Raw genomic sequence first — 24,811 nt, forward strand, 5'->3', positions numbered from 1 at the left:
AGTCTCCTTTTGACAGCAAAAGGAATACTCTGACTTAAGAATATAAGACAGTACAATTTATTTTCATCAAACAGTTCAATAAATGTTTCACAGTTTTTATGTTGTTTTCATTTCCCCTGGTTTTATACAGCATCCCATGAAACCCATTCTTTAAACAATACAGGTTTTAAACAGATGTTGAAACAGACTAAACAAAGGGACTAGTTGGAGCTTGACTGCATGATGGGTTGCTATTAGTAGAAAATTAAAACAAATACATGAACTTTGGAGATATTTACCGATGAGAAGCTTCCGTTTTATCATGCTAAGATACATCAATTGTCCTCAAACAAAGTAAAATTATGACAAGACAACTATACATTGAATCATATTAGAAAATAATGAAACATGTTATATATATATTAGAGCAGGGTTTTCCCCGAACTCAGCCCCCTTTTCCCTAGCACTGCACAGCTGATTAAAATCATCAAAGCTTGATGTTGAGTTGGTTATTTGAATCAGCTGTGTAGTGCTGGGACAAAACTAAAACATGCACCCAGGGGGGGCCCCAGGACCCAGTTTGGGAAACCCTACAAGTTGAGGACATAAGTTAAGCACAGGATGGCAGTTATAAAGACATGAAATTATACTCAATATTTTTGGGGGTTGGGGAAAATATCTTGCTTTATTTGTTATGAAGAATAATTAAATCGAGAAGCTATTACTTAGATGCATTTTGTCCCAAACAATTCTGAGAGATAAATTAATTGCACCAAAATAAATAAACAATATTTACAAAGCATGGAAATAATGTTTAAATAAATAATGAATACATTAAATAAATAATAGCTACACATAGACTTTTAGAATAAAAGTATATAGAAACATAGCTTGTTTTCATCTTTTCGTGCAGTCTAAGAATACTTCTAAATTAAACAGCTCTAAAATTATATTGTATACACTTGTATCACTATCTTTGTACACAAATGTTGAATGAGTACTCTCAAATACAGGAGTTAAGATTGTTTTCTGGCCCCAACTGATGCCTACAAGTATGACTGACTGCAATGAAAATCGTTTTTACAAAGTTAAGATTTCAATCCAAGCTTCCACATAGACAGATACATGAGTAAAAGAAAGTGCATCCCCCAGTACATACTGGGTGAAGACAACCGAAAGAAGCAGGTAAAGAGAAGGTAAGCTGGTACACAATGACTCCCATTGCATAGCAGTCAATCCGTTTCACATTTTACAAAGCTCCAGACTGTTCTTCGCCTTGGACAAACTGCCTTTGCCATCAACCACTTCCAGAGAGTGTCTATAAATCGACCCTAGGATTCAGTGGCAAAGGGAGGAGTTATTATATCAACAACCTTTCTCGTACAAGGACTGGTAGCTGGTTAAACCTGGAATGTGTCCAGCTTTTAGAACAGGGGTCTTTTCTTTCCGTTGCCTGATCGATAAAAAAATAGCCTCTGAGAATGGTTATGGTTGGAGGGGAATCCACTGGCCACTCTCAGAAGGTCCCTGTTCTGAGGGTAACAGAACAACTCAGAGGATTCCGGAACCCTGCCTCACACCAAGTGGGGGTCATCGGCTGGGCTGACGGTAAAACGCGAGGATGTCACTGGGTTGGCCCCCACGGGCGACCTCGGTTTGACTGACAAGTCCCCTTTTCTTTTGGAGTCTTTGCCTTTGCTGTTTGCTCCTGGTAGAAAGACAGGAGCATGGTGTAAGTAAGGGAATTAAGGAATTACTACACTACAACTATGCCATACACAAACACACTGTACTGGGGTTGGAGTAAATACTATTTGAATTCAGGATTCTAACACATTTCATGAAATCAAATTGACCCTTGCAAAAACAAAACATAAACAAAAGCATACAACTGTAAATGTTATTTAAAAAAATATGTACGATAAAAACATTACACAAATGGTATATCATTAGTTAATATACTCTATACGTGTGTACAAACATCCTCTTGTAGAACCAAAGCACAAAAAGGCCCACACTCCCAAGTTAAAAAGAAACTTTCTCTCCTTGCAAAGCTTTCAACTATTTAACTCTGCAGGCTGACAGAGATCATGAAAGTAGATTATTTTGGTGTTGATGCTTTTCTATATACAGTCTATTCAAAACACCCAGAGGGGATCAGCCAAAACTCTCATTATTCTGTGAAATGAAGCGATCAGTGGGAGAGACTGAGAACGGACGGCTTCTGGAGACAGAGTGGAAAACACATCTTAGACGTGCATTGTTGAGCACCAGATTTATGTCCCCACTCCAGTCCCCAAGTCACAGCGTGTGGGGGATAATTACAAGAGATACATTTTGGGGGCGCATATTTTGAAAAGGGGTTGGTGTGAGGGGTTCTCAACTTCAGTGAGTGGGGATCAGATGGGAGCTGTCCAATGGGTGCCTGTTATTGTAGTGATTTTATCAAAAGCTTTCTATTGGCTCTAAGAAGGGAATGATGTACAGGATCGTTATATGGTTTCTAATAGCAACATGCATGCATACGTAGTACGTACCATGTAAATCAAATTTAGTGCTTTTGTTAGGAGCTGGAGCTGGACTGGTGCAGGTGGAACTACTCAGCTCACTGGTTGGAGTTTCCTGTTTCAGAAACAGAGAGGAAGAGTCAGGGACTGAAAAGGAGCAGAGACAGTACATGTACATCCAATATAGTGAAAGTGTTAAAAGCCCAAGTGTAACATGGGACTCAATATATGAGGGGGGGGGGGCTAAACAAATACCTGATCAAAGAGATAGATAGTGACATCATCAAAAAAGGACACGTTTCTCCCTCTGTCTTTCTCTTTGTCTATCGGTTCCCTTGGCGACTTCAGCAGACTCCTGAGCCCCACCCTTTTGCCAACGTCTGTTTCCGTGACAACAATCACCCTCCTGGAGCCTTCATCTTCCTGCTCTTCTTCCTCATCCTCATCGGGGTCACTTCCTGGGGACGCACCCCTCCGTCTCCCACTCCTGTCTCTGTGTAGCCCGCCCTCCCTGAACCCTCCCTTGGGACTGGAGGAGAGAGGGAGAGCAAGAGGGAGAGGAGGGAGGGAGAGGGAGAGGGACAGGCGAGCCAGTTTGGCTGTGAAAGAAGAGAGGAATAGATAAAGTCAGACATGAAAGATGGTGTCAGAAAGCACTAATCTATCCATTAGAACATGTCATTTACACACCTGCAGAGTGGGTGAATGTCAACAATGCTGCATCCAATTCATGCATATTTTCACAAAGAAAAAAGTCTGGAGGTACCTTTCATTACTTGGTTTGCCACAGGCTGAGGGGGTGTAACTTCTGGCTGCTGGATCGAAGTCAGTGGTTCACTGTCAGTCGCATCAGACTCACTCTGGGGTTCAGAATTGGGTTCGGTGTCCGGCTCCTCTTCGCTAAGAACAGAAAAAAGATCTCTTCTTTTATTATCTGTCTGCCTGCCATCATTCAACACAACAGTTTGATAAATCCCAAATACATAGAGGGCAGTGGAGGTTACTGAGGGGAGGACAACCCATGATAATGGATGAAACGGAGCCAATGGATTGGCATCAAACCTTGTGTTTGATGTATTTGATGACATTCCACCGATTCTGTTCCATCCATTACCACGAGCCCCTCCTCCCAAATTAAGGTGCCACCAACCTCCTGTGACAGAGAGAGCATACCTTCCTGCATCCTTCACACTGACTGTGTCTCCTCCCCCATCTAAGGGCTGGTCCCCCCATGGGCGGAGAATGACGCTGTCGCTCACTGTCGCCCCCCGGAGGACGTTTGTTTTAACGTTCTCACAGAGAGAGAACTGCAGTCTCTCCTCACACACCTGAAGAAAGGGAAACAGAAGAAGATAATAGGGGTATAAATGTTTAAACATATTCAGGAAAATGGATATTGTAAATTGTGTAGGCTTATACTTTCATACATCTACAAAGTTGTGCAACTTGGGGTTAAAATGCAAGGCTAATGCTCACCTGCATCATTAGGCCATTTTTAGTGGGCATCTTGGAAAGTGACCTCTGGTCCTTGGAGTCAGGAGAATGACATGGTGAAAGGGCTGATGGGAACTGTAGTTCACGCCTCTCCTCCTGAGAGTTTAGCGGAAGTCCCACAGGTCTCCCACAGGTCTCTTCACCTTTATCGCTCTCTCCAGAACCCTTAGCTTTCTGCTCAGGCGTCTTCTTCATAGACTCCAACAGCTCCAGATTCCCCAGGAAGAGATCACCCAGGGTGTCCTCCTCATCCCCAGATATGCAACACAGCTGCTCCAGTTTCTCAAAGTCTTCCAGAGGCTCCTCGTCCAAATCCTTCCACTCAGAGATCAACAGCTCTGGGATGGTGTTGAAGTTACTCTGGGGCAATGACGGAAGTGTGGTGGAAGTGGTGGTTGTGTTTTTCTGGGACAGGTTATTTCTGTCATCCTCGGACATGTTTGATGTGAGGCGGCTCTGGTTCTGGCTTTCACCTGAGAATAATGGAAGTGTTGGATGTACAGGTGAAAGGTCGAGGTTTGCAGAGATCCCCCTGCTGTGGGTTGTGGTGGGTGGTAAGGGGGGCGGCTCTGGGATATCAGTGTGAGGAGTGGGGGGCATTGTTGGGTCTCTCTCAGCACTGGTAATGAAATCTGAGCCCAAATAATCAAGGTTTATAAGACCCTGATCGTCGTCTATTTCTATGACAGAAGGTGGGGGACTAGGAAAAGAATCATCTAAACTCTGCAGCCTGTCTTCTTGCATATCAATATCCATGCTAGGAGGAGGGCTGGGAAAGTCTACAGAACTGAACTGAAAGTTGTCTCCATGTGAACCAGACAGATCTGTACAAGAGGCTATATCTTCCAAGTCATTATCATTGGGATAAGACACCGGGTCACATAGAAGAGATATGTCTCTCAAATCCTCACCTGTGGTTACAATGTCTACTCCCTCTTCTCTGTCCTCCCCCACAAGCTGGCGAGAAGAGTCAGCTTCTTCAATGCGTATGCTTGGCTCAATATGTTTTAATCCTGACAAATCTACCTGTGGTACTCCAGTGAGGCAGATAGATACACCCATACATATACTCTTTACTGTGGGAGCAAGATGGTTGTCTATTTCAAAGTCCTGTTCTTTTTCCATGTTATTTTCTGCCATTGCCCCTTCTTCCATTTGGACTTCACTGAGATGATTCAACCTGTTGAAGTTCTGATTTCCCTCATCTTGAGCAATGTTTCCATCCAAGTCATTTAGAAGAGATGCAGTTTGACCCTCACTGTCTCCACCCATCTCAGTGAGTGACCTGAACTGCTCCCTCCCTCTTGCATTGGTCTCATGCTCTGGGATTTCTCGGTTTTCCACCTCAACCACTAGCTGAACACCTTCAACATTTTGATCACCTTCAACATCATTATCGTTAAACCTATCTGGATTTTCTATATTTTCCTCTTGATGTACATCCAGTGCCTGGGATAGCTGACTGTCAATGCTACTGGAGAGAGCCTGTTTCTGGGACAACTCTCCCTTTATTTCCAGGTAGGCTACCCGTCCCTGCCTCTCGTCATTAGAAGTATCTTCGCTATCTTGGAGGACGGCTGGATGAGGCTCACTCCCCGCCAGTTCATCGTTCTCCTCAGCCTCCCAGAATTCCCGGCCTACCACCAGCTGCTCCCTCTCCTCCCAGGTCTTTCCGAACGCTGAGAAGAATTCCAATCCGAGTTCAGCTTCCTGGCTTCTGTTCTCCGGCGAGGCCCACTGGTCGTTCTCCGATGGCCACAGGTGCAGTTCTCCCTGCTGGAAACGGTGACAGTCGAACTCGCCCCTCACCACTCCTTCCCCTCTCCCCTCCCCCTCCTCCAGAGTGTTCCACAGCTCTTTAGCCTTCATCTCCAGATCCTTAGATGACTCCCTGTCCACAGTCTCAGCAGATCCATCCCTGCTCAAAGACCCACTCTGGCTCCCCGTCACTGGTCCTCTCTGAGGAGATTTCTCCTTCATGGCGTTACACAGCTCTCCAGCGGCAAGCTGTTTCTCTGTCTCTGATTTGGCCTTGGCCCTCTCGTCTTCGCTTTCTTCTGAGTAACACAAGTTTCTCAGGCCAAGCTCATTGGCGTCGGTGTGTTGAATCTCCAGATCTTGCCCGTCTTCTCTTTCAGACACCTCAGTGTCCCCCTCGGCCCAGAAAGAAGAGGCCAGTTTGCTCTCTTCGTCATTGGTGCTCTCTCCGTCGTTGGGATCCAGTACTACTGGAATATCGTCACTGAGTTTGACCTCGCTGGTTTGAATACCGTAGAACCTAGATAGCCTGGATTCTCTGTTGTCATGGTCGCCATGTAACGCCGTCACTGGTTCCGTAGTGTCTTTCATGGAATTATCATTTTCTCTCTCTTCAATACCTGGGAGTTCTTCATTCTCAAGTTTGTTATCCTTTGTCTGAATGGCAGATATTAATTTCAAACAGTCTGTCTTAGTGGTACTATTAGAAGGCAATGTCAAGTCTTTGTCTGTGGAGTCATGGAATCTAAAATCATTCGACTCCACATGAGAAATCACACCTTCTGTGTAATGATTACAAATTTGAGTTCCATCATTGTAAGAGAACCCTTTGAGAGGTGCATCATCTAAATTAGAGAACAGCTTAGCTATAAACTCATTGTTCTCCTTGGTCTGTGAGTTATCAGACAGGAGTCCCGGATGGACTAGGCCCTTTTCATCTGACTCTCCACTCTCATTGTGGAACATTCCAGAGTCTTCTCTCTGTTCTGATTCTAACCCTGTTTTACGTTCTACTTCTTTCAGACTGAGATCGTTCTCCTGAATACTCAACATGTCTTTATATCCATCATCACTGTTTTGAGAGATATCCTGCACATGAGCATTCTGTTCAAGAACTGTCTCCTTTTCCCTCTCAATGTCAATTCCCTTATTTGAAATCCTCTTCAAGGGACTCTTTCCCCTGGTTTCTCCCTCATCCTCTAATTCTGTCTTCTCTTCTATTCCCGTCAGCGTCCCCCTCTCTCCGCCTCGTCCACTGCCGGGTCTGGTCACGCTCAGTCCATCAGTGCTCTTCCTGCTAAGCCCCTCCCCTTCCCAGTCATTGTCAGAGAAGTAGGCTGAGTCTCTGTGGGGGGTTTCTGTCCCCAGCACCCTCCAACCACCTGGTCCTTCACCTCCAACACATGGGTCACCTGGGGTCAGACAGTCGGCTGAACTGGGGGTCAAAGATGAAAGGAATGAGTCTGAGGGGGTCATGGTGGAGAGAGAGAGGTCAGAGGATGGGTCCCAGTCTGGGGTGGTGGGAACGGCCTCAGGGCTCTTTTGACTTGGGTCTGACCTTCCTTCTTGGTTGATCTGTGAATTCTGTTTGTTCATTTGTAAATAGCTTTCAACATTTGGGTCATGTGACTGAGCAGTAGAACAATGTGATGTGTTGTTCTTCATTTGACTGTCACAACCTTTTGAACTCTCTGACCCTTCTTCCTTGTGATCTTTAGATTCAATTTGACATGCTCTATCTGTTCCTGATGTCTCTGTTGTTAAGTCATGTAAAATGTCATCAGCAACTTCCTGCTTCTGACATCCTTGCCCTGTGTCTCTGACCTCAGCATCACCTTTCATTCTCTCACAACTCCTTTCCCCAACATTATTCTGACCCCTGCTCTCTTTCTCATCTACAGAAATAGGTGACTCATCATCACAGGGTTTCTTTTCAGATTCTTCCACTCCTCCAGTAACACTGTCTTGAGATAAAGACTGAACTTGAGCTTGTCTTGAGAGCTCAACCCTTTCTCTGACTCTCTGTGTTTCTCTTACAGGTAAGGCTGGACCTTCTGAAACATCCTCCTCTGTTTTTGTACTGGGGAATGTTTGGTAAAGGAGGAGGCCATTTTTTGGCATTATCGCTGAGAACACAAAGTCACCAGGCTGTGGCTGAGAGTCTGGGTGAGAGTTGGTGTCAGCGGTGGGATCTGTGAGTGAGCTGGGTGAGTCCTTAAGGCAGGTCGTGTCTGTGGGACATTCCTCTTCCTGTTTGACAAACTGTTTATTTGATCCTATTTGCAGTACTGGAATCTCAGGCCGTATAGTGACCTTCATCTCACTCTTTTTTGCCCGTTTAGTCACTTGGGCGTAAATGGCCTCCGGTGCTACATCGTCTTTGCCTCTGTTTGATGTACGTATGGAACTCTCTGATTGGAAACGGATGGTCTGAGAGGAGTCAGGATCTATGCATATTGACTCGTATTCTGGTGACATTGGAGTGGGTGACTGAGACAAGTCCTCGCAATGCTTGTTGGAGGTGGTCGCGTTTTGTCTGGATATGATCTCTGTCAAAAAGGTCTCTGCTGATTGGATCTCCTTCAGGAACTCCTCTCTGGTCATCTGTCCCTTCTCTGTCTCCTTCTCCGTCTCCTGTGACTCCGACTCCTGCCTCCCCACTGTGATTTCGGAGAGGAGGGATCGGGATCTCCTCATGCCCCTGGAGTATGCCTCCTCGGCCTCAGCGTAGGACGGGAGGCCGGGGGCGCAGGTGTAGGTGTAGGGATGCGATCGGGAGCCAGGAGGGTGGAGGAACTTCACCGGATCTCTCTCCATGCCTGCATCCATCCTTCCTGTGTTTGTGATCTCAGTGAGGAATAGATCTCTCTGGATGGAGCCTTTCCTCACCCTCTCCACCTCTGTCACCATCTGTGTGTTTCTGTCTGGCCCCAATGTCTGTTCTGTAGAGCCCAGCTCTGTGACCAGCGACCGGGACCGACGCATCCCCCCTCTCAAGGGCTGGAGGAAGTTCCCTGACCTCTCCCCATCCCTTTTCTTCTCCCGCTCTGTCTCTCCCTCCCATGAGGTCCTCCCCTCCTTGGACTTGGCATCATTTGACTCTGACACACTAGAGATCTCAGTCAGAAACAGGTGCATGGGGGATATCTTGGCGTCGGTTACGCTATCCGCCTGCAGTTCGGCGTCCTCCCTCCAGATGGCAGGCAGGATGGTGGCGAGGCGCGACTGGGTCCTCTTCATACCCCTGGAGAAGAGCTCGGCTGTGGCCGGATCCGCATCCTCTGACAAACTAGAGGTCAGGACGGTTGTCCCTCCCCCACTGGGTTTCTCAGGGGACATAAAGGGGGAGTCATCCTCATCTGAATAGGTGGGACTGGAGGACGAGTGCCTCTCAATTCTGGGGCCCCCGGACTCGGAGTGGGAGATGTTGCGGTAAACAGGGCGAAATACGTTCTGGCGTCGTACAGGAGAGTCAAAGTCTTTTGAGCGGAAATTGGATGTTCCCTTTGTGTTGTGCAAGGATGCTGTGCGCCGTACACCACCTTGTCGGTCTGAGTCGTCACAGGATAGTGGCTCTCTTTGAGAGTACATCTGGGGCTTACTGTATCTGGAGTAGCTACCTACACCATAGCTGTGATACAGGCCCCTTTGGGGCTTGTAGTGGGGTGGGAGAGGGGGAGGACATGTTTGGGGTGTGGGGTAGATGGGGTGGCTGGACTGAGGTAGGGAGGGGGACAGTGACGGGGAGGGGGGCATGGTCTGACGAGGACGGTGGAACCCTAAGTGATCATATGATGATGGCAGGCAGCTGCCCGTCAGAGGGTCCATCGTTTCTATTTTACCACTCATGGAATAGTGACCCAGCCCAAGTCCTACTCGGTGGTAGCCCAAAGGAGGAGCAGGGAGGGGGCGCGAGTGGAGGTGGTTGCCCGATGAGGTTGACATAGAACGTGGCTTGGGAGGCAGGACAGGGGCCTGAGAACCAATGGATGACCTACTGTCTCCTTCACCCCCCCCCTCCTCATCATCATCTCCTAAATCCACCACAGAGAAGTCAGTCACCCTACTGGAGGTGTCTTTGAACTCTGCCACCCCAGTGTTGGGGACCCTTATCTGGACCTCGCTGGATCGGATGGTCTGGATGGATTTCCCTCCTCGCCCAGTGTACTCCTCATCAGAACTGTACGGCGCACGTTCTTTGCCCAGCATTCCGCTGCGTATCTCCACTAGCTCCAGATCTCCAGGACACAACGAGTCAGAACGGAAAGAGTGCGCTTTCCCTTTAAGAGATGGGGACTTATCCTGAGGGGTGTGCTCCTCCAATCGGATGAAGTACTCGCTGGCGAGGGAGGGGCTACGTGCACTTATCACAGGGACAACCGTGGGTGTGTCCAGTGATTGTCTGTGGGAGGGGTTGACCATCGGGATTGGCTGGGGAGGAGGAGGTGGTTGGTAGCCCCACCTCGCATGGGCCTTCTCCCAGAAGTACTCAAAATTTAACCCTTTACTGGTCTCCGTGACTGTCAGGATGTCATCGAGTTCTGTGGAGGATGGTGTGATGCAGTTCCCCACGGCTTCCAGTAGAGGGTAGGAGTTCCCCCTGTCATCCCTCCCATACTCCCTCTCTCTCTGTCGTTCACTCGCTGCAGCCTGGAAGGCCGGAGGACGGAGAGAATCCCACCGTCTTTCAAATGACTCATCGCTCTCTCCTCTTCTTCCTCTCCCTTCCTCATACTCCTCGTCCTCATCCTCCTCGTCCTCTCCCACACTCCTTCGGGACATCCCTCGCTCAGCAGCCAGAAGGGAGGAGAGGAGGAGGAATACCTCAGCGATGGAGGGGCGTTGGGAAGGAGGGAGCCAGCAGGACTGCATGATCTCATACCTAGAAGAGGAAAGACAGGAAAGACAAACACAAAGATATGGGGGATTGGAAATGATGCAGACAATTACATTGATGAAAGCTACAATCTATCTGCAGTATTAAAGCTGATGTACCTCCACCCCAAAAGAGAGGTTTGAGGGGATTGCATATATTAGCTTTGACCGTAATGATCTATTGACAAAGTAGGCCTTTAAAGTAACACATCTGTAATCGACTCCTTTCTTCATCAAATGCAGATATCATCAGAGAAAAAAACAAAAGTCAGGAAATGGCCCACTGACCAGTAGTCAGCATGGGAGAGTTTGAGCCGTGGCTGGGCCAGGGTGATCTGTCTCTCTCTGATGACGAAGGTCAACACTTCCTCATCACTCAGGTGCCTGTGAGGCTGAGAACCAAACTCAAACAGCTCCCAGATCACCACCCCAAGAGACCTGGGAGAGAAATGGGAGAGAGTGGGGGGAGAGAGAGAGGGGGGAGATAGAGGGGAGAGAAGTGGGAGAGAGAGGAGAGGGAAGTTGGAGAAAAAGGAGAGAGTGGGGGGTGGGAGAGAAGTGGGAGAGAGAGGGGAAATAGAGGGGAGAGATGTGGGATAAAGAGGGGAAAGAGAGGGAGAGATGTGGGATAAAGAGGGGGAAAGAGAGGGGAGAGATGTGGGATAAAGAGGGAAAAGAGAGGGGAGAGATGTGGGATAAAGAGGGGAAAGAGATGGGTGAGATGTGGGATAAAGAGGGGGAAAGAGGGGAGAGATGTGGGATAAAGAGGGGGAAAGAGAGGGGAGAGATGTGGGATAAAGGTGGAAAATAGAGGGGAGAGATGTGGGATAAAGAGGGGGAAAGAGAGGGGAGAGATGTGGGATAAAGAGGGGGAAAGAGAGGGGAGAGATGTGGGATAAAGAGGGGGAAAGAGAGGGGAAAGATGTGGGATAAAGAGGGGGAAGAGAGGGGGAGATGTGGGATAAAGAGGGGGATAGAGAGGGGAGAGATGTGGGATAAAGAGGGGGATAGAGAGGGGAGAGATGTGGGATAAAGAGGGGGAAAGAGAGGGGAGAGATGTGGGATAAAGAGGGGGAAAGAGAGGGGAGAGATGTGGGATAAAGAGTGGGAAAGAGAGGGAGAGATGTGGGATAAAGAGGGGAAAGATATGAGAGATATGTGGGATAAAGAGGGGGAAAGAGAGGGGAGAGATGTGGGATAAAGAGGGGGAAAGAGGGGAGAGATGTGGGATAAAGAGGGAAAAGAGATGGGAGAGAGAGTTGGAGGATAGAGAAATAATCAAATTAGATAAGAAATACAGAATACAGCTTATTGAAATATTCAGTTGTTTATTTGTCCATTTTAGAGGCAGGTTGTGTTATGGTACGTACCACAGATTGCTGGTCTTGGTCTGGTCAGTGACGATTAGAGATCCTCTGTACTCCTCCAGAAGCTCTGGCGCTATCCACCTCAGGGGAATCCACAGCTTGTCTGATGTTAGGTAATAGTCATCCTACACAGATAAACACACACAGAGGGATGCATGGACTTGAAGATAAGCCATTAGGGACATCCAATACGTTAGGGATAATCAACAAGGGGCTATGTGTTCTCTGGAAGATAATCAACCACCTGGAAGGTGTGTTCCATGACACGCTAAAGGAGCGGAACTGACCTTCCACGGAGTTGCATTATTTTGCAGAGAACGCATAGAGCCCCGAGTTGATTATCCCTTTTATACCATGGCTATAATTTTAAACATTTATAGCTAGAAATGTGTTCATTTGCAGGTAGGAAATGTGTTCAACATCCACTGAAGTATCCACTGAAGTACCAAGTTTACAATATAGAGACAGTAGTTGCCATGGTAACCAACCAAAAAGACTTGCTAGTTTTTAACCAAATTTGAGTCCTAGCTTGCTATTATGAAAATCAAATCCAACAATGGCAATAATGTTTTCAACTTTTGCTTTCAAATGCAGCTCAAGCATAGAACATGCAATAACTATACCCATTGAATTCTATCGTGCAAATATACTGTGGATTATAGGGAAATAATGCCCTACAAGCCTATCAGAAACGATTATTCAACAATACCATGGTATAAAGTGGTATAACTTGTCTACAGGTTGTGGTGGTTCAAGCAAAGTACATGGGTAAGCGCACACGCCCCCACACACACTCAAACATACCTTGTAGTGGTTGTGAGACAGCCCATAGTCTCCGATTCTGACAGTGAGGTCAGAGGTCAGGAGACAGTTCCTCAACGCCAGATCACTGGAGAGAAAACAATCATAATTCCTTTACTATCAATCACTCAATTACCAACCAATCAATCACTGGAGCTATTGGAACCCCACTGGAGCCAGAGAGAGCCAGGATATGACCTCACAGACCTGTGGATGTAGTTATTCTCGTGGAGGTGCAGCAGGCCAGAGGTGATTTCAAACGCCATCCTCTGCAGGGTCAGCATTTCCCGGGTCAGAAGGTCAGGGGTCATCCCATCTGACTTCCTCTGGGCTCTCAGGTACCTCTTCAGGTCGCCCTGGTAACACATCACAAATATAATTAATTTATTACACCATCAATGAGCATTACCAATATCATGTACAGTATGTGATACTTAAAACAATCAGAAGAACAATTAACATAGTTTATGACTTTGACCGGACATATTGGGCTATAAATCAAGTACATTTGTACATTTATGCTGGAGAAATACCCTCTCCTAAGTGTTTTCCTGAACCTGAAGGTCCTCAAAAGCAGAAGGGGAATTGGTAATGAGTTAATATCATTAGAGCGAGAGAGGTTGTACTGGTGGTAGGACAGGAGAATTTTAATTTTTTAAAATGTTTTAATTTGACCTTTATTTAACTAGGCAAGACAGTTAAGAACAAATTCTTATTTTCAATGACGGCCTAGGAACAGTGGGTTAACTGCCTGTTCAGGGGCAGAATGACAGATTTGTACCTTGTCAGCTCGGGGGTTTTAACTTGCAACCTGACTTGCCTAGTTAAATAAAGGTAAAATACATTTTTAAAAGTATGTTTCCATGTACGGGAGCTATAGTCTGGTGATTGTCACTTAATTGATCCATTTGAATAATTTATTGTCCAATCAGCTGGTTGCTCAGGTATCAATCAGTTTCTGATAGAAACACAATGATGAGAGAAAACAATCCTACAGGAATGGAGTAAATGTATCCTTTCCAAAACAAAATAGCCTCTCTTTGGATCTCCTCTACAATGTGCCCCCCTCTTCTTCTCCATCCCATAATAGTAGTTAAAACAGCATGGCCCTCACCAACTGACAGAACTCCATGACCAGCAGGAAGGGAATGCTCTCGCTGCATTGGCCCAAACACTGAAGGATGTTGGGATGTTGGAGACTCCTGAAGGCAAGGAAATAGAGAGGGAGAGAGAGGGGGGAAAGAGAGAGGGGAGAGAGAGGGGGAGAGAGATCGGGGAGAGAGAGGGGGAAAGAGAGAGGGGAGAGAGGGGGAAAGAGAGAGGGGGAGAGAGGGGGGAGAGAGAGGGGGAAAGAGAGGGCAGAAAGAGAGAGGGGGAGAGAGGGGGGAGAGAGGGGGGAAAGAGAGGGCAGAAAGAGGGGAGAAAGAGAGGGGAGAAAGAGGGGGAGAGAGATGGGAGAGAGAGAGGGAAAATAGAGAGAGGAGAGGGGGAAAGAGAGGGGGAGGGGGAGAGAGATCGGGAGAGAGAGGGGGAGAGAGAGGGGAGAGAGAGGGGGAGAGAGAGAGGAGAGGGGGGAGAGAGAGGGGAGAGAGAGAGGGGAGAGAGAGGGGGAGAGAGAGGGGAGAGAGAGGGGGAAAGAGAGAGGGGAGAGAGAGGGAGGGGGGAGAGAGAGGGGGAGAGAGAGGGGGGAGAGAGGGGGAGAGAGAGGGGGAGAAAGAGAGGGGAGAAAGAGAGGGGAGAGAGAGGGAGGGGGGAGAGAGAGAGGGAAATAGAGAGGAGAGAGAGGGGGAAGAGGGAGAGAGAGGGGAGAGAGGGGAGAGAGAGAGAGAGGGGGAGAGAGAGGGGAGAGAGGGGAAAGAGAGGGGAGAGAGGGGGGAAAGAGAGGGGGAGAGAGAGGGGGGGAGAGAGGGAAGAGAGAGAGGGAGAGAGAGGGGGAAAGAGAGGGGGAGAGAGAGAGGGGAGAGAGGGGAGAAAGAGAGGGAGAGAGAGGGGGGAAAGAGAGAGAGGGAGAGAGAGGGGAGAGAGGGGGAAGAGAGAGGGGGAGAGAGAGGAGGGAGAGAGAGGGGAAAGAAAGAGAGAGGGAGAGAGAGAAATAGAGAGGGGAGAGAGGGGAGAGAGAGGGGAAAGAGAGGGGGAAAGAGAGAGGGGAGAGAGAGGGGAAATAGAGAGGAGAGAGGGGGAAAGAGAGAGGGAAGAGGGGGAGAGGGGGGAGAGAGAGAGGGGAAATAGAGAGGGGAGAGAGAGGGAAAGAGAGAGGAGGGGGAAATAGAGAGGGGGGAGAGAGAGGGAGAGAGAGAGGGGAAATAGAGAGGGGGAGAGAGAGGGGAGAGAGGGGAAATAGAGAGGGGGAGAGAGAGGGAGAGAGAGAGGGGAAATAGAGAGGGAGAGAGAGGGGGAGAGAGAGGGGAGAGAGAGGGAGAGAGAGGGGGAAAGAGAGAGAGGGAGAGAGAGGGGGAGAGAGAGAGGGAGAGAGAGGGGGGAGAGAGAGGGAGGAGGGAGAGAGGGGGGAGAGAGAGGGAGAGAGAGGGGGAAGAGAGAGGGAAAGAGAGGGGGAGGAGGGGGAGAGAGAGAGGGAGAGAGAGGGGGAAAGAGAGAGGGAGAGAGAGAGGGGAGAGAGGGGGAGAGCGAGAGGGAGAGAGGGGAGAGAGGGGGGAAAGAAGAGAGAGAGGGGGGAGAGAGGGAGAGAGAGAGAGGGGAGAGAGGGGGAGAGGAGAGAGAGAGGGGAGAGAGAGAGGGGGAGAGAGGGGAAAGAGAGAGGGAGTTAGAGAAAGATGATGAAACGAGGCAAAGAAGAGGATATGCAGTTAGAACTAGGGGATAACATCTGGGGCATTTGTTTGTGTAGGTTTACTTAGGTGGAGTGAGAAAGTGGAGGGACGAAAGAAAACAGACAGAGCTAGAGAGAGGGGAGAGAGGATGAAAGAAAACAGACAGAACTAGAGAGAGGGGGAGAGGATGAAAGAAAAGACAGAACTAGAGAGAGGGGAAGACGATAGAAAACAGACAGAGCTAGAGAGAGGGGGAGAGGATGAAAGAAAACAGACAGAACTAGAGAGAGGGGGAGAGGATGAAAGAAAACAGACAGAACTAGAGAGAGGGGGAGAAGACGATAGAAAACAGACAGAACTAGAGAGAGGGGAGAGAGGATGAAAGAAAACAGACAGAACTAGAGAGAGGGGGAGAAGACGATAGAAAACAGACAGAACTAGAGAGAGGGGAGAAGACGAAAAAAACAGACAGAACTAGAGAGAGGGGAGAAGACGGAAAACAGACAGAACTAGAGAGAGAAAAAAACAGACAGAACTAGAGAGAGGGGGAGAGGATGAAAGAAAACAGACAGAGCTAGAGAGAGGGGGAGAAGACGATAGAAAACAGACAGAACTAGAGAGAGGGGGAGAAGACGATAGAAAACAGACAGAACTAGAGAGAGGGGGAGAGGATGAAAGAAAACAGACAGAACTAGAGAGAGGGGGAGAGGATGAAAGAAAACAGACAGAACTAGAGAGAGGGGGAGAGGATGAAAGAAAACAGACAGAACTAGAGAGAGGGGGAGAGGATGAAAGAAAACAGACAGAACTAGAGAGAGAGGATGAAAGAAAACAGAACTAGGATGAAAGAAAACAGACAGAACTAGAGAGAGGGGGAGAGGATGATAGAAAACAGACAGAACTAGAGAGAGGGGGAGAGGACGATAGAAAACAGACAGAACTAGAGAGAGGGGGAGAGGACGATAGAAAACAGACAGAACTAGAGAGAGGGGGAGCGAGAGAGATGACAGAGAAACATGTGTTTCTATATGTGACAGAGAAAGAGGCAACTGTAAGTGTTTATGAGAGAGAGCGAGAGATAGAGAGAGATGGCGGGCCAAGTGTCATTTTAATCTAAGTTGAGCATAATAAATAGGTCAGACCAGTAGTCATCTGTCACTCCATGTTACAGTTCTAACACTGCCCCACTTGTATGCAGCATGCAGTCTCTAACTACCAGCATCTCAATATGACACACGACAATTAAACACACCTACTGATGTGACTTGGTCCATGTAGATCTTTTTCAAACAGCACCAAATCAATCAGAGTGAAATACAGGTTGGGAGTTAACTGTGAAGTTAATCCCAAGAACTGTGATTTATATACACTGAATGTACAAAACATCAGGAACACCTGCTCGTAACATGACATAGACAGACCAGGTGAATCCAGGTGAAAGCTATGATCCTTTATTGATGTCACTTATTAAATCCACTTTAATCGGTGTAGATGAAGGGGAGGAGAGGTTAAATAAGGATTTTTAAACCTTGAGACAATCGAGACATGGATTGTGTATGTGTGCCAATCAGAGGGTGAGTGGGCAAGACACAAGATTTAAGTGCCTTTGAACGAAGTATGGTAGTAGGTGTCAGGCACACGGGTTTGAGTGTGTCAAGAACTGCAAAGCTGCTGGGTTTTTCACACTCAACAATTTCCCGTGTGTATCAAGAATGGTCCTCCACCCAAAGGACATCCAGCCAACTTGACACAACTGTGGGAAGCATTGGAGTCAACATGGGACAGCATCCCTGTGGAACGCTTTTGTCACGCCCTGACCATAGAAAGCTTTTTATTCTCTATGTTGGTTAAGTTGGGGTGTGACTAGGGTGGGTCATCTAGGGGATTATATTTCTATGTTGGCCAGATATGGTTCCCAATCAGAGGCAGCTGTTTGTCGTTGTCTCTGATTGGGAATCATATTTAGGCAGCCATTTCCCCTTTGTGCTTTGTGGGATCTTGACTATGGATAGTGCCTGTTAGCACTATTGTTAGCTTCACGTTTCGTTTGAGATTTATTGTTTTATTTTGCTGTGAGTTTCACTTAGTAATAAAAAGATGTGGAACCCAGATCACGCTGCGCTTTGGTCCACTTATTATGACGATCGTGACAGAAGAGCCCACCAACAACGGACCAAGCAGCGTGCCCAGGAGGAAAGCCAGGAGTGGAGGACATCCTGGACGTGAGAAGAAATTATGTCAGGAGATAGAAACCTGCCATAGAAGCAGGCAGAGGCAGCGAGGGAACAACAGCGACAACGCCAGGGTTCACGGCCATGAGGCAAGCCCAAAAGAGTGCCCCAAAATATTTTTGGGAGGGGGCGGCACACGGAGTGGTCGGCGACGATGAGGGGTGAGTCAGAGACCGAGGAGGAATATTGGGACAGATTGAGCGAGGAGTGGGCAGTGAAAGTTGAGGGGAGTGAACCAGAGCCAACTCCCCGTACTCACCGTGGGGAGCGTATGACTGGTCAGGCACCATATTTTGCGGTGATACGCACTGTGTCTCCAGTGCGCATTCACAGCCCGGTGCCTTCTGTGCCAGCTCCTCGCACATGTAGTGTTAAAGTGGGTATCTGTCCAGGACGGGTAGTGCCGGCTCAGCGCGCCTCGCCTCCAGTGCGCCTCCTCGGTCCAGGATATCCTGCGCCGGCTCGACGCGCTGTATCCCCAGTGTGCATTCACAGCCCAGTGCGTCCTGTGCCTCCTCCCCACACTTGCCCTGAGGTGCGTATCACCAGCCCGGTGCCACCTGTACCAGGCCCACGCATCAGGCCTCCAGTGCGCCTCCACAGTCCAGTACGTCCTGTGCCTGCTCCTCACACTCGTCCTGAGGTGAGTGTCACCAGCCCGGTACCACCAGTGCCGGCCCCACGCACCAAGCTTCCCGCGACAGTCCCCAGTCCAGAGCTTCCGGCGACAGTTCCCAGTCCAGAGCTTCTGGCGACAGTTCCCAGTCCAGATCTTCCGGCGACAGTTCCCAGTCCAGAGATTATGGTGACGGTCCACGGCCCGGAACCTCCTGAGACTGTCACGCCCTGACCATAGAAAGCTTTTTATTCTCTATGTTGGTCAGGTCGGGGTGTGACTAGAGTGGGTCATCTAGGGGATTATGTTTCTATGTTGGCCAGGTATGGTTCCCAATCAGAGGCAGCTGTTTGTTGTTGTCTCTGGGGATCATATTTAGGCAGCCATTTCCCTTTTGTGCTTTGTGGGATCTTGACTATTGATAGTGCCTGTTAGCACTATTGTTAGAGGCACGTTTCGTTTGAGATGTATTGTTTTGTTTTGCTGTGAGTTTCACTTAGTAATAAAAAGATGTGGAACCCAGATCACGCTGCGCTTTGGTCCACTTATTATGACAATCGTGACAGCTTTTGACACCTTATAGAGTCCATGCCCTGACTTGAGGCTGTTCTGAGGGAAAAAGAGGGTGCAACTCAATATTAGGTAGGTCTTCCTAATGTTTTGTACACTCAGGAAACCACAAAAACAAATAACTTATATAAAAGTGTCTGATGACACAAAATGTCAGTTTCTCTGACCTGTATGGCTCAGACTCAGCCAAGAACTTCCTCTGCTCCAGAGGGCTGGCACTGACCCGCAACTCCTTCACCACGGCCTGGGAGGAGCTGCAGTCACACAGCACCTCCGCTAGGATCACCTGAGGGAGGGAGAGAGAGAGAGAGGGAGAAGGAGGTAAGGAGAAAGAGAGATGTGGGACAGACAGGAGAGAGATAGAGAGGAGGGCGAGAGAGAGAGGGAAGGAGGGAGAGAGAGAGAGAGAGAGAGAGAGAGGGAGAAGAGGGGAGAGAGGGGGAGAAGGAGGTAAGGAGAAAGAGAGATGTGGGACAGACAGGAGAGAGATAGAGAGGAGGGAGAAGAGGAGAGAGAGAGGGAGAGAGGTAGGGGGAGTAGGAGGTAAGGAGAAAGAGAGATGTGGGACAGACAGGAGAGAGATAGAGAGGAGGGAGAAGAGGAGAGAGAGAGAGGGAGAGAGAGAGAGAGAGAGAGAGAGAGAGAGAGAGAGAGGTAAGGAGAAAGAGAAATGTGGGACAGACAGGAGAGAGATAGAGAGGAGGAAGAAGAGGAGAGAGAGAGGGAGAGAGGTAGGGTGAGAAGGAGGTAAGGAGAAAGAGAGATGTGGAACAGACAGGAGAGAGATAGAGAGGAGGGAGAGAGAGGAGAGGAAAGGAGTGGGAGAGAGGTGGAAGGAGAAAGAGAGATGTGGGACAGAGGGGAAGAGGAGGGAAAAAGAGGAGAAGGAAGGAGAGAGAGAGGGAGCGGGAGAGAAGAGAGGGAAAGAGAGAGAGAACAGAGAACAGAGAGAGAGAGAGAGAGAGAGGGGGAGAGGGGGAGAGGGAGAGAGAGAGATCAGAAATATAGTGGTGTAGGAAGGAGACATAACTCATGAGAGCTGGTAGGAAGCCAATATTAGATTTACTGAGAAGCTGTTAAAAGGATGTGTCTTTTAGAGGAAACATGGGGTTGAGAGACATTTGGAAGAACTGCCAGATCCAGCTACCACCATTACATGATGACGTCACAACTGAGGGTGGAGGTATGAGTTGGTGATCTCACCTTTCCAAACCAGCCATTTCCTATTTCCTGAAGGTAGTTGAGAGTGTGCCTACGGAAGTACTTCGACTTGGAGTCTTTAGAGACAGAATAGAGGAGATGAAAAGAGAAAGACACATGATTTGTGGTTTTCTGATATCCATCAAGCTTGCTAATATTAATGTGCTATATATTGCCATCTGCTCCAGCTACAGAGAGTCTGCCTTAGTTACCTGAGCCATCCTGCAGGGCGGGGCAGTTAGCCCTGTCCCTGAGTGGGAGGGTGTAGACCTCCGGGAGGGAGGGGCAAGAGGACAGACTGTCCTCCTGGGCGGGGCTAGAACCCCCAGAACACTCCTCCCCCTCTGCATTGTCAAACTCCTGATTTGACAGGAAAGAACAGAGGAAGCGTAGAAGCTTTAGAGATATTGTACGTTTGAAAAGCAGTGATCACCAAGCCTGGTCCCGGGAGATACAGGGTTTGCAGGTTTTTGTTCCAGCCCAGCACCAACACACCTGATTCAGTTTATTAAACTCTTGTTAATTACCGTAGTTGATTAGTTGAATCCGGTGTGTTAGTTCTGGCCTGTCTTGGAACAAAACCCTACACACCCGAATCTCTCCAGGATGAGGGTTGGTGACCGCTTTTCTAGTGGATGTGTCAATAGCCTAAAGTGGTTTACGTTTCTAAAGAAATTGGGCAAGTGTAAACAAATAACTGGTGGGCAGACACCATATTACTTTCCCCTTGTTGCCTGTGTTTTCACATCAGTTAAGATGAAGGAGGGGAGCCACTTTAGATAATTGAGATGCACCCAGTGTGCTGGCTGAAATGTCACAAAGAAAGACCGATCTGGATTTAATATGAGGAAATCTATTAAATGTAAACAGACCCTAAGCTTTCTGGCTCATGCGACATCTGTAATACTTCTGGTAAAATGTGGTGCTGCACATGCAGCCAAAGAAACAATGAACCATCCAAAGATCACAGATTCAAAGACAATAGATTCATAGAGGGTTTGAATGATGTGTATACCCACTGCCCCTGTGGTGCTGGGCCCTTCCATGACAAATCAGGACATTCCCATATGCTTTAACATTGTTACAGCCCTCAATGTTTAGAGTTTCACTAAGGGCCAATGTGTAATATGATGCCTATATCTATTGATCTACACAACATGCATGCAGACAGTGCAACACAATAGACAAGACGTGTGAATAAGTCTCTTACATGATGGAGACTTACATTGAATCCCACTCCTCCCTTCTTACAGCACAGACAGGTGAAGAGCAGTAAAACAAAGGAGACGAGCCCCGAGCAAGAGATGAGAATGACGACGTAGGGCGGAGAAGAGAGAGACGCAGCCCTGGATTGAGAGACTGAGATATGGCGGGAGAGAAAAGGAGGAGAGGAAAAGGTTAATACGGTTAATGGGCCAGGTAGTACTTCCTGAAGGAAACACACAGTTGTTAGGTGGAAGTGTTGGTGAGTGGATGAGTGAGTGGGGGAAAGAGAGGCTTCAGAGAATTGGGTTGAAAAGGGTCAAAGTCATTGTTACATATTGAGATTGAGGAGGAAAACCGTTGGAATTGTTTCAATAGCGATACGTTTGAGACAAAGCGGAGGATCCCCAATGAACAACTGTCATTGGAGTTTTGGGAGAAGCAGGAAAAGGAAATAAACTTTGGAGGAAAGTCAGGAAACCATCTTCAGAATCAATAAAAGAGAGGAGAGATCAGAATTAAGGTTAAAATCAGGGAAGTCTACCATTCCAGTTAGGAAAGAGGGGGAGGAGGGAGGGGGGTACCAAAAAAACAACATTCCTTCCAGGAAACACAGTTGAAAAGCAGGGAGGGGTGGCGTTGTCATTTTGGGGAAATTGCTAACGGGGGAGGGTTGGAAAATTGGAAAAGAATCACTCAAATCAGGGAGGTTGGCTACCTAGGTGAGAAGGAGGAGTTTGGGGCGTTTTTTTATATATTTGTACCTCAACTTGGCCGTTTGTGAGGAGCGAACCATCTGTGAAAAAGAGAAGGGGGAGTGCAGGGTGGTTAAAAACCCTTTACAGTAGGCTACTACTTGTTTGTTGTATCTTTCAATTTTAAACCCTCAAATCAAAACCAGCATCGCCACAATCAAAAATGCCTATTTCTAGATGAACTTGTTGTCAATATTATTTGTTTTTCCCCATATACAATTTTTTAAAAACACTTCTCCAACTCCCGAAGGTGAACCTCTGAGTACACATACTTGTCAATACACTTACAGGTCAAGTGCCAATTCAGTACAGTACTTATGAATATCAACCACAGTGTGAGCATTTTCAGTGTCATTGGAACCAGAAAATGCAAGTACTAGAGCTACTCTGTTCTCCCCTGCTCATCCTATTCCATCATGCCCTGTATTCATCACTACTTCTAGATATTGACTCACTATTACGACACAGTAATGAATAATGCAAAACCAAATGTACGTTTCCCCATCCATTTCATGAGCTCATTGATTACTGAAAGCATGGTGTGAAGATGCATCAACAGTCCAATAATAGTCCAAACAAAAGGCTTTAATTGATGTTTACCCTATTGGTAGATCAATGTGTAAGCTTAACTGTGATGAACCATTTTGGCACATCCTCTCCTCTGCCTCTCCCTCTAGACAGTACACAAATCTTACAGAGGCGTCCTATAACACACTGAAAGGGAATCCAATCACAAATAGGCTTTTCTGATCAATGGAATATTTTCATGAGATCATTCATGAGTGGAAAATGCAAGTTACCCCTAAAAAGACATTTATGAAGCACTTTGAGCACTGCTTTAAAATCTATAAATAACATTGAACATTGTAATTAGCATTAAGGATGTTTTGAGCTCATAGGTTGTATGGTTCCATCCTCCAATAGCTGAAAAACACTCAAACCTCTACAAAGGCCTAAAAACATAATGGTCCATGTTATTCTAACACATTCAAGAGTGACGTGTAAATTCTAAGTAAGAAAAGCTACTAAAAATCATGAGTATGAATTTGAGAAAGATACATGAATTATTGACTCATCATAAATGTGTAATAATTTCGTTGATTTATTTCCTGGACTGGACTGCAGCCTAAGCAAAGCCTATGGCCTGGCAGTAGAATTACATTGGAAACTGATAAAATAGAAAAAACATGTCGGCCTATATGAAATTCAAACTCTTTCACATAAGTATATGTAGAATACAATAATATTTTATGTAGCCTATCCATCGGCAGTATAGATGCACAATTCCTGGGCAATTCTATTATTCTATCCCTAGACAGCTGTCCAGACATACATTGCATATAAATAGGTACACATAGCAGGGGCCTATTCCACCAGCTCCAGTTTACGGCTCTTATCAAAACAATACACCAGAACACCATGACTGCAAACGACAATACACAAACAAAACACTGCGATGCCTAATAAAAGGAGGACAAAATAAAACGGATTTTGTTGATTTTAAATGGAAATTCAAAGATTTTTATCATTGAACCCAAGTAGGATAATATAGGTTTGATATACACATGAATGATACAGTGGATTAATTTAAAATTCATTGGGCGAATATCCGTTTTGACATGCCATCAATGCTATTGATAAATATCACCGAAATAGGGTCGCAGATCCTACCGAATTCTCCTGGCTACTTGATGATAATAATGTGGCCATTGTCTTTCTGATTTCATCCCGTGTTATAAAGGCATATTGCCTACCATAGCCTAATCATATCAGCCAAGAAAGATAAAATATATCGTATTATTGTTGAGGCTGTCTCGGTGTGTTTTGGCCGTAATATTTCCGAGTACCTATTCATAACCCTCTAATCTATCCCCTCTCCCACCTCCCCCCTCTTCTTTCTCCCAGCGTCAATATCATTCCAGCTCACCGACACCACTCACCTTCTCTCTGCGGGGCTCCAAGGGCTCTCTCTGGGTTGAAGTACGACAACATCCCCGCCAGCACTATCACCCAGCAGTGTCGTCGCATCGTCGCGGGATCCACCACGGCACAATCATTCGAGCGACGCTTTCGGTCTTCTCCTTCTCTCCGCTACCGTCTGGCGCTGTCTTCCCCCGCTAATAAAGAACGTCTCCTTGTTGTTGTGTTCCCCTCTTCCCCTCCTCCGTTTGATCCCCCTCTCCTAATCCGCAACTAAACACGGTGTAAGAGACGCTCTTTTGTGCATCCCGTCCTGCCAACCCAACCCATCAAATCCAGAACCGTTACATCAGTGGTCTCTCCACAAAAACGGCGAAGAAAACAACAAATAACCCCAATGAGGTCAAACCATCCGCTATTTTTCCCGTTTCGGCTCTTTCCCCTCCGACACCAGTACGAGGTAGACTGTAGTATTTATCTCCCGTTAAACGTCGGCTACGTCAGACAAAAGTGAGCTTGCATTATCATGGTTCGGTTTCATGCGAGTGCGTCTGTCTTGCTTCTACACTCTGCTGTCTCGGGCCCGTTTTGTTTCGCGGTGCTGTGCGTCTGTATGCACCTGCTAGACAAATTCATGTATTATACTGCCGCAACTCTGTTTTGTAGCACAATCTATTGAAATTGCTATATTAAAATGTTTTAGGTTAATCATTCGGGTGGTGCATGGATATGGGGTATGTATAAAATAAGCTAAATAACAGAGAACA

General features: G+C 47.2%; 1 protein-coding gene across 3 annotated transcripts; it reads right to left on the minus strand.

Moving 5' to 3' along the window:
• Positions 1–434: 434 nt before the first annotated feature.
• On the minus strand, positions 435–24,623 carry LOC112243937. Of its 3 annotated transcripts, none has more exons than XM_042308125.1 (16): positions 24,065–24,623; positions 21,392–21,525; positions 20,379–20,526; positions 20,170–20,243; positions 19,134–19,252; positions 13,896–13,983; positions 12,989–13,137; positions 12,785–12,869; positions 11,984–12,105; positions 10,902–11,051; positions 3,963–10,620; positions 3,660–3,814; positions 3,253–3,386; positions 2,742–3,085; positions 2,517–2,601; positions 435–1,687 (listed from the first exon to the last, which is right to left on the minus strand). In XM_042308125.1, exons 1-16 carry the CDS (start codon positions 24,150–24,152, stop codon positions 1,554–1,556), a joined length of 8,667 nt encoding a protein of 2,888 aa, XP_042164059.1. In that variant the 5' UTR covers positions 24,153–24,623; the 3' UTR covers positions 435–1,553. The 3 variants fall into 3 exon arrangements, with proteins under 3 accessions (XP_042164059.1, XP_042164062.1, XP_042164051.1); XM_042308128.1 differs by having other exon boundaries at positions 435–1,677; positions 21,377–21,525; XM_042308117.1 differs by having other exon boundaries at positions 21,377–21,525.
• Positions 24,624–24,811: the final 188 nt, after the last annotated feature.

The sequence above is a fragment of the Oncorhynchus tshawytscha genome, linkage group LG03, assembly GCF_018296145.1.
Source record: "Oncorhynchus tshawytscha isolate Ot180627B linkage group LG03, Otsh_v2.0, whole genome shotgun sequence".
NCBI lineage: Eukaryota > Metazoa > Chordata > Actinopteri > Salmoniformes > Salmonidae > Oncorhynchus > Oncorhynchus tshawytscha.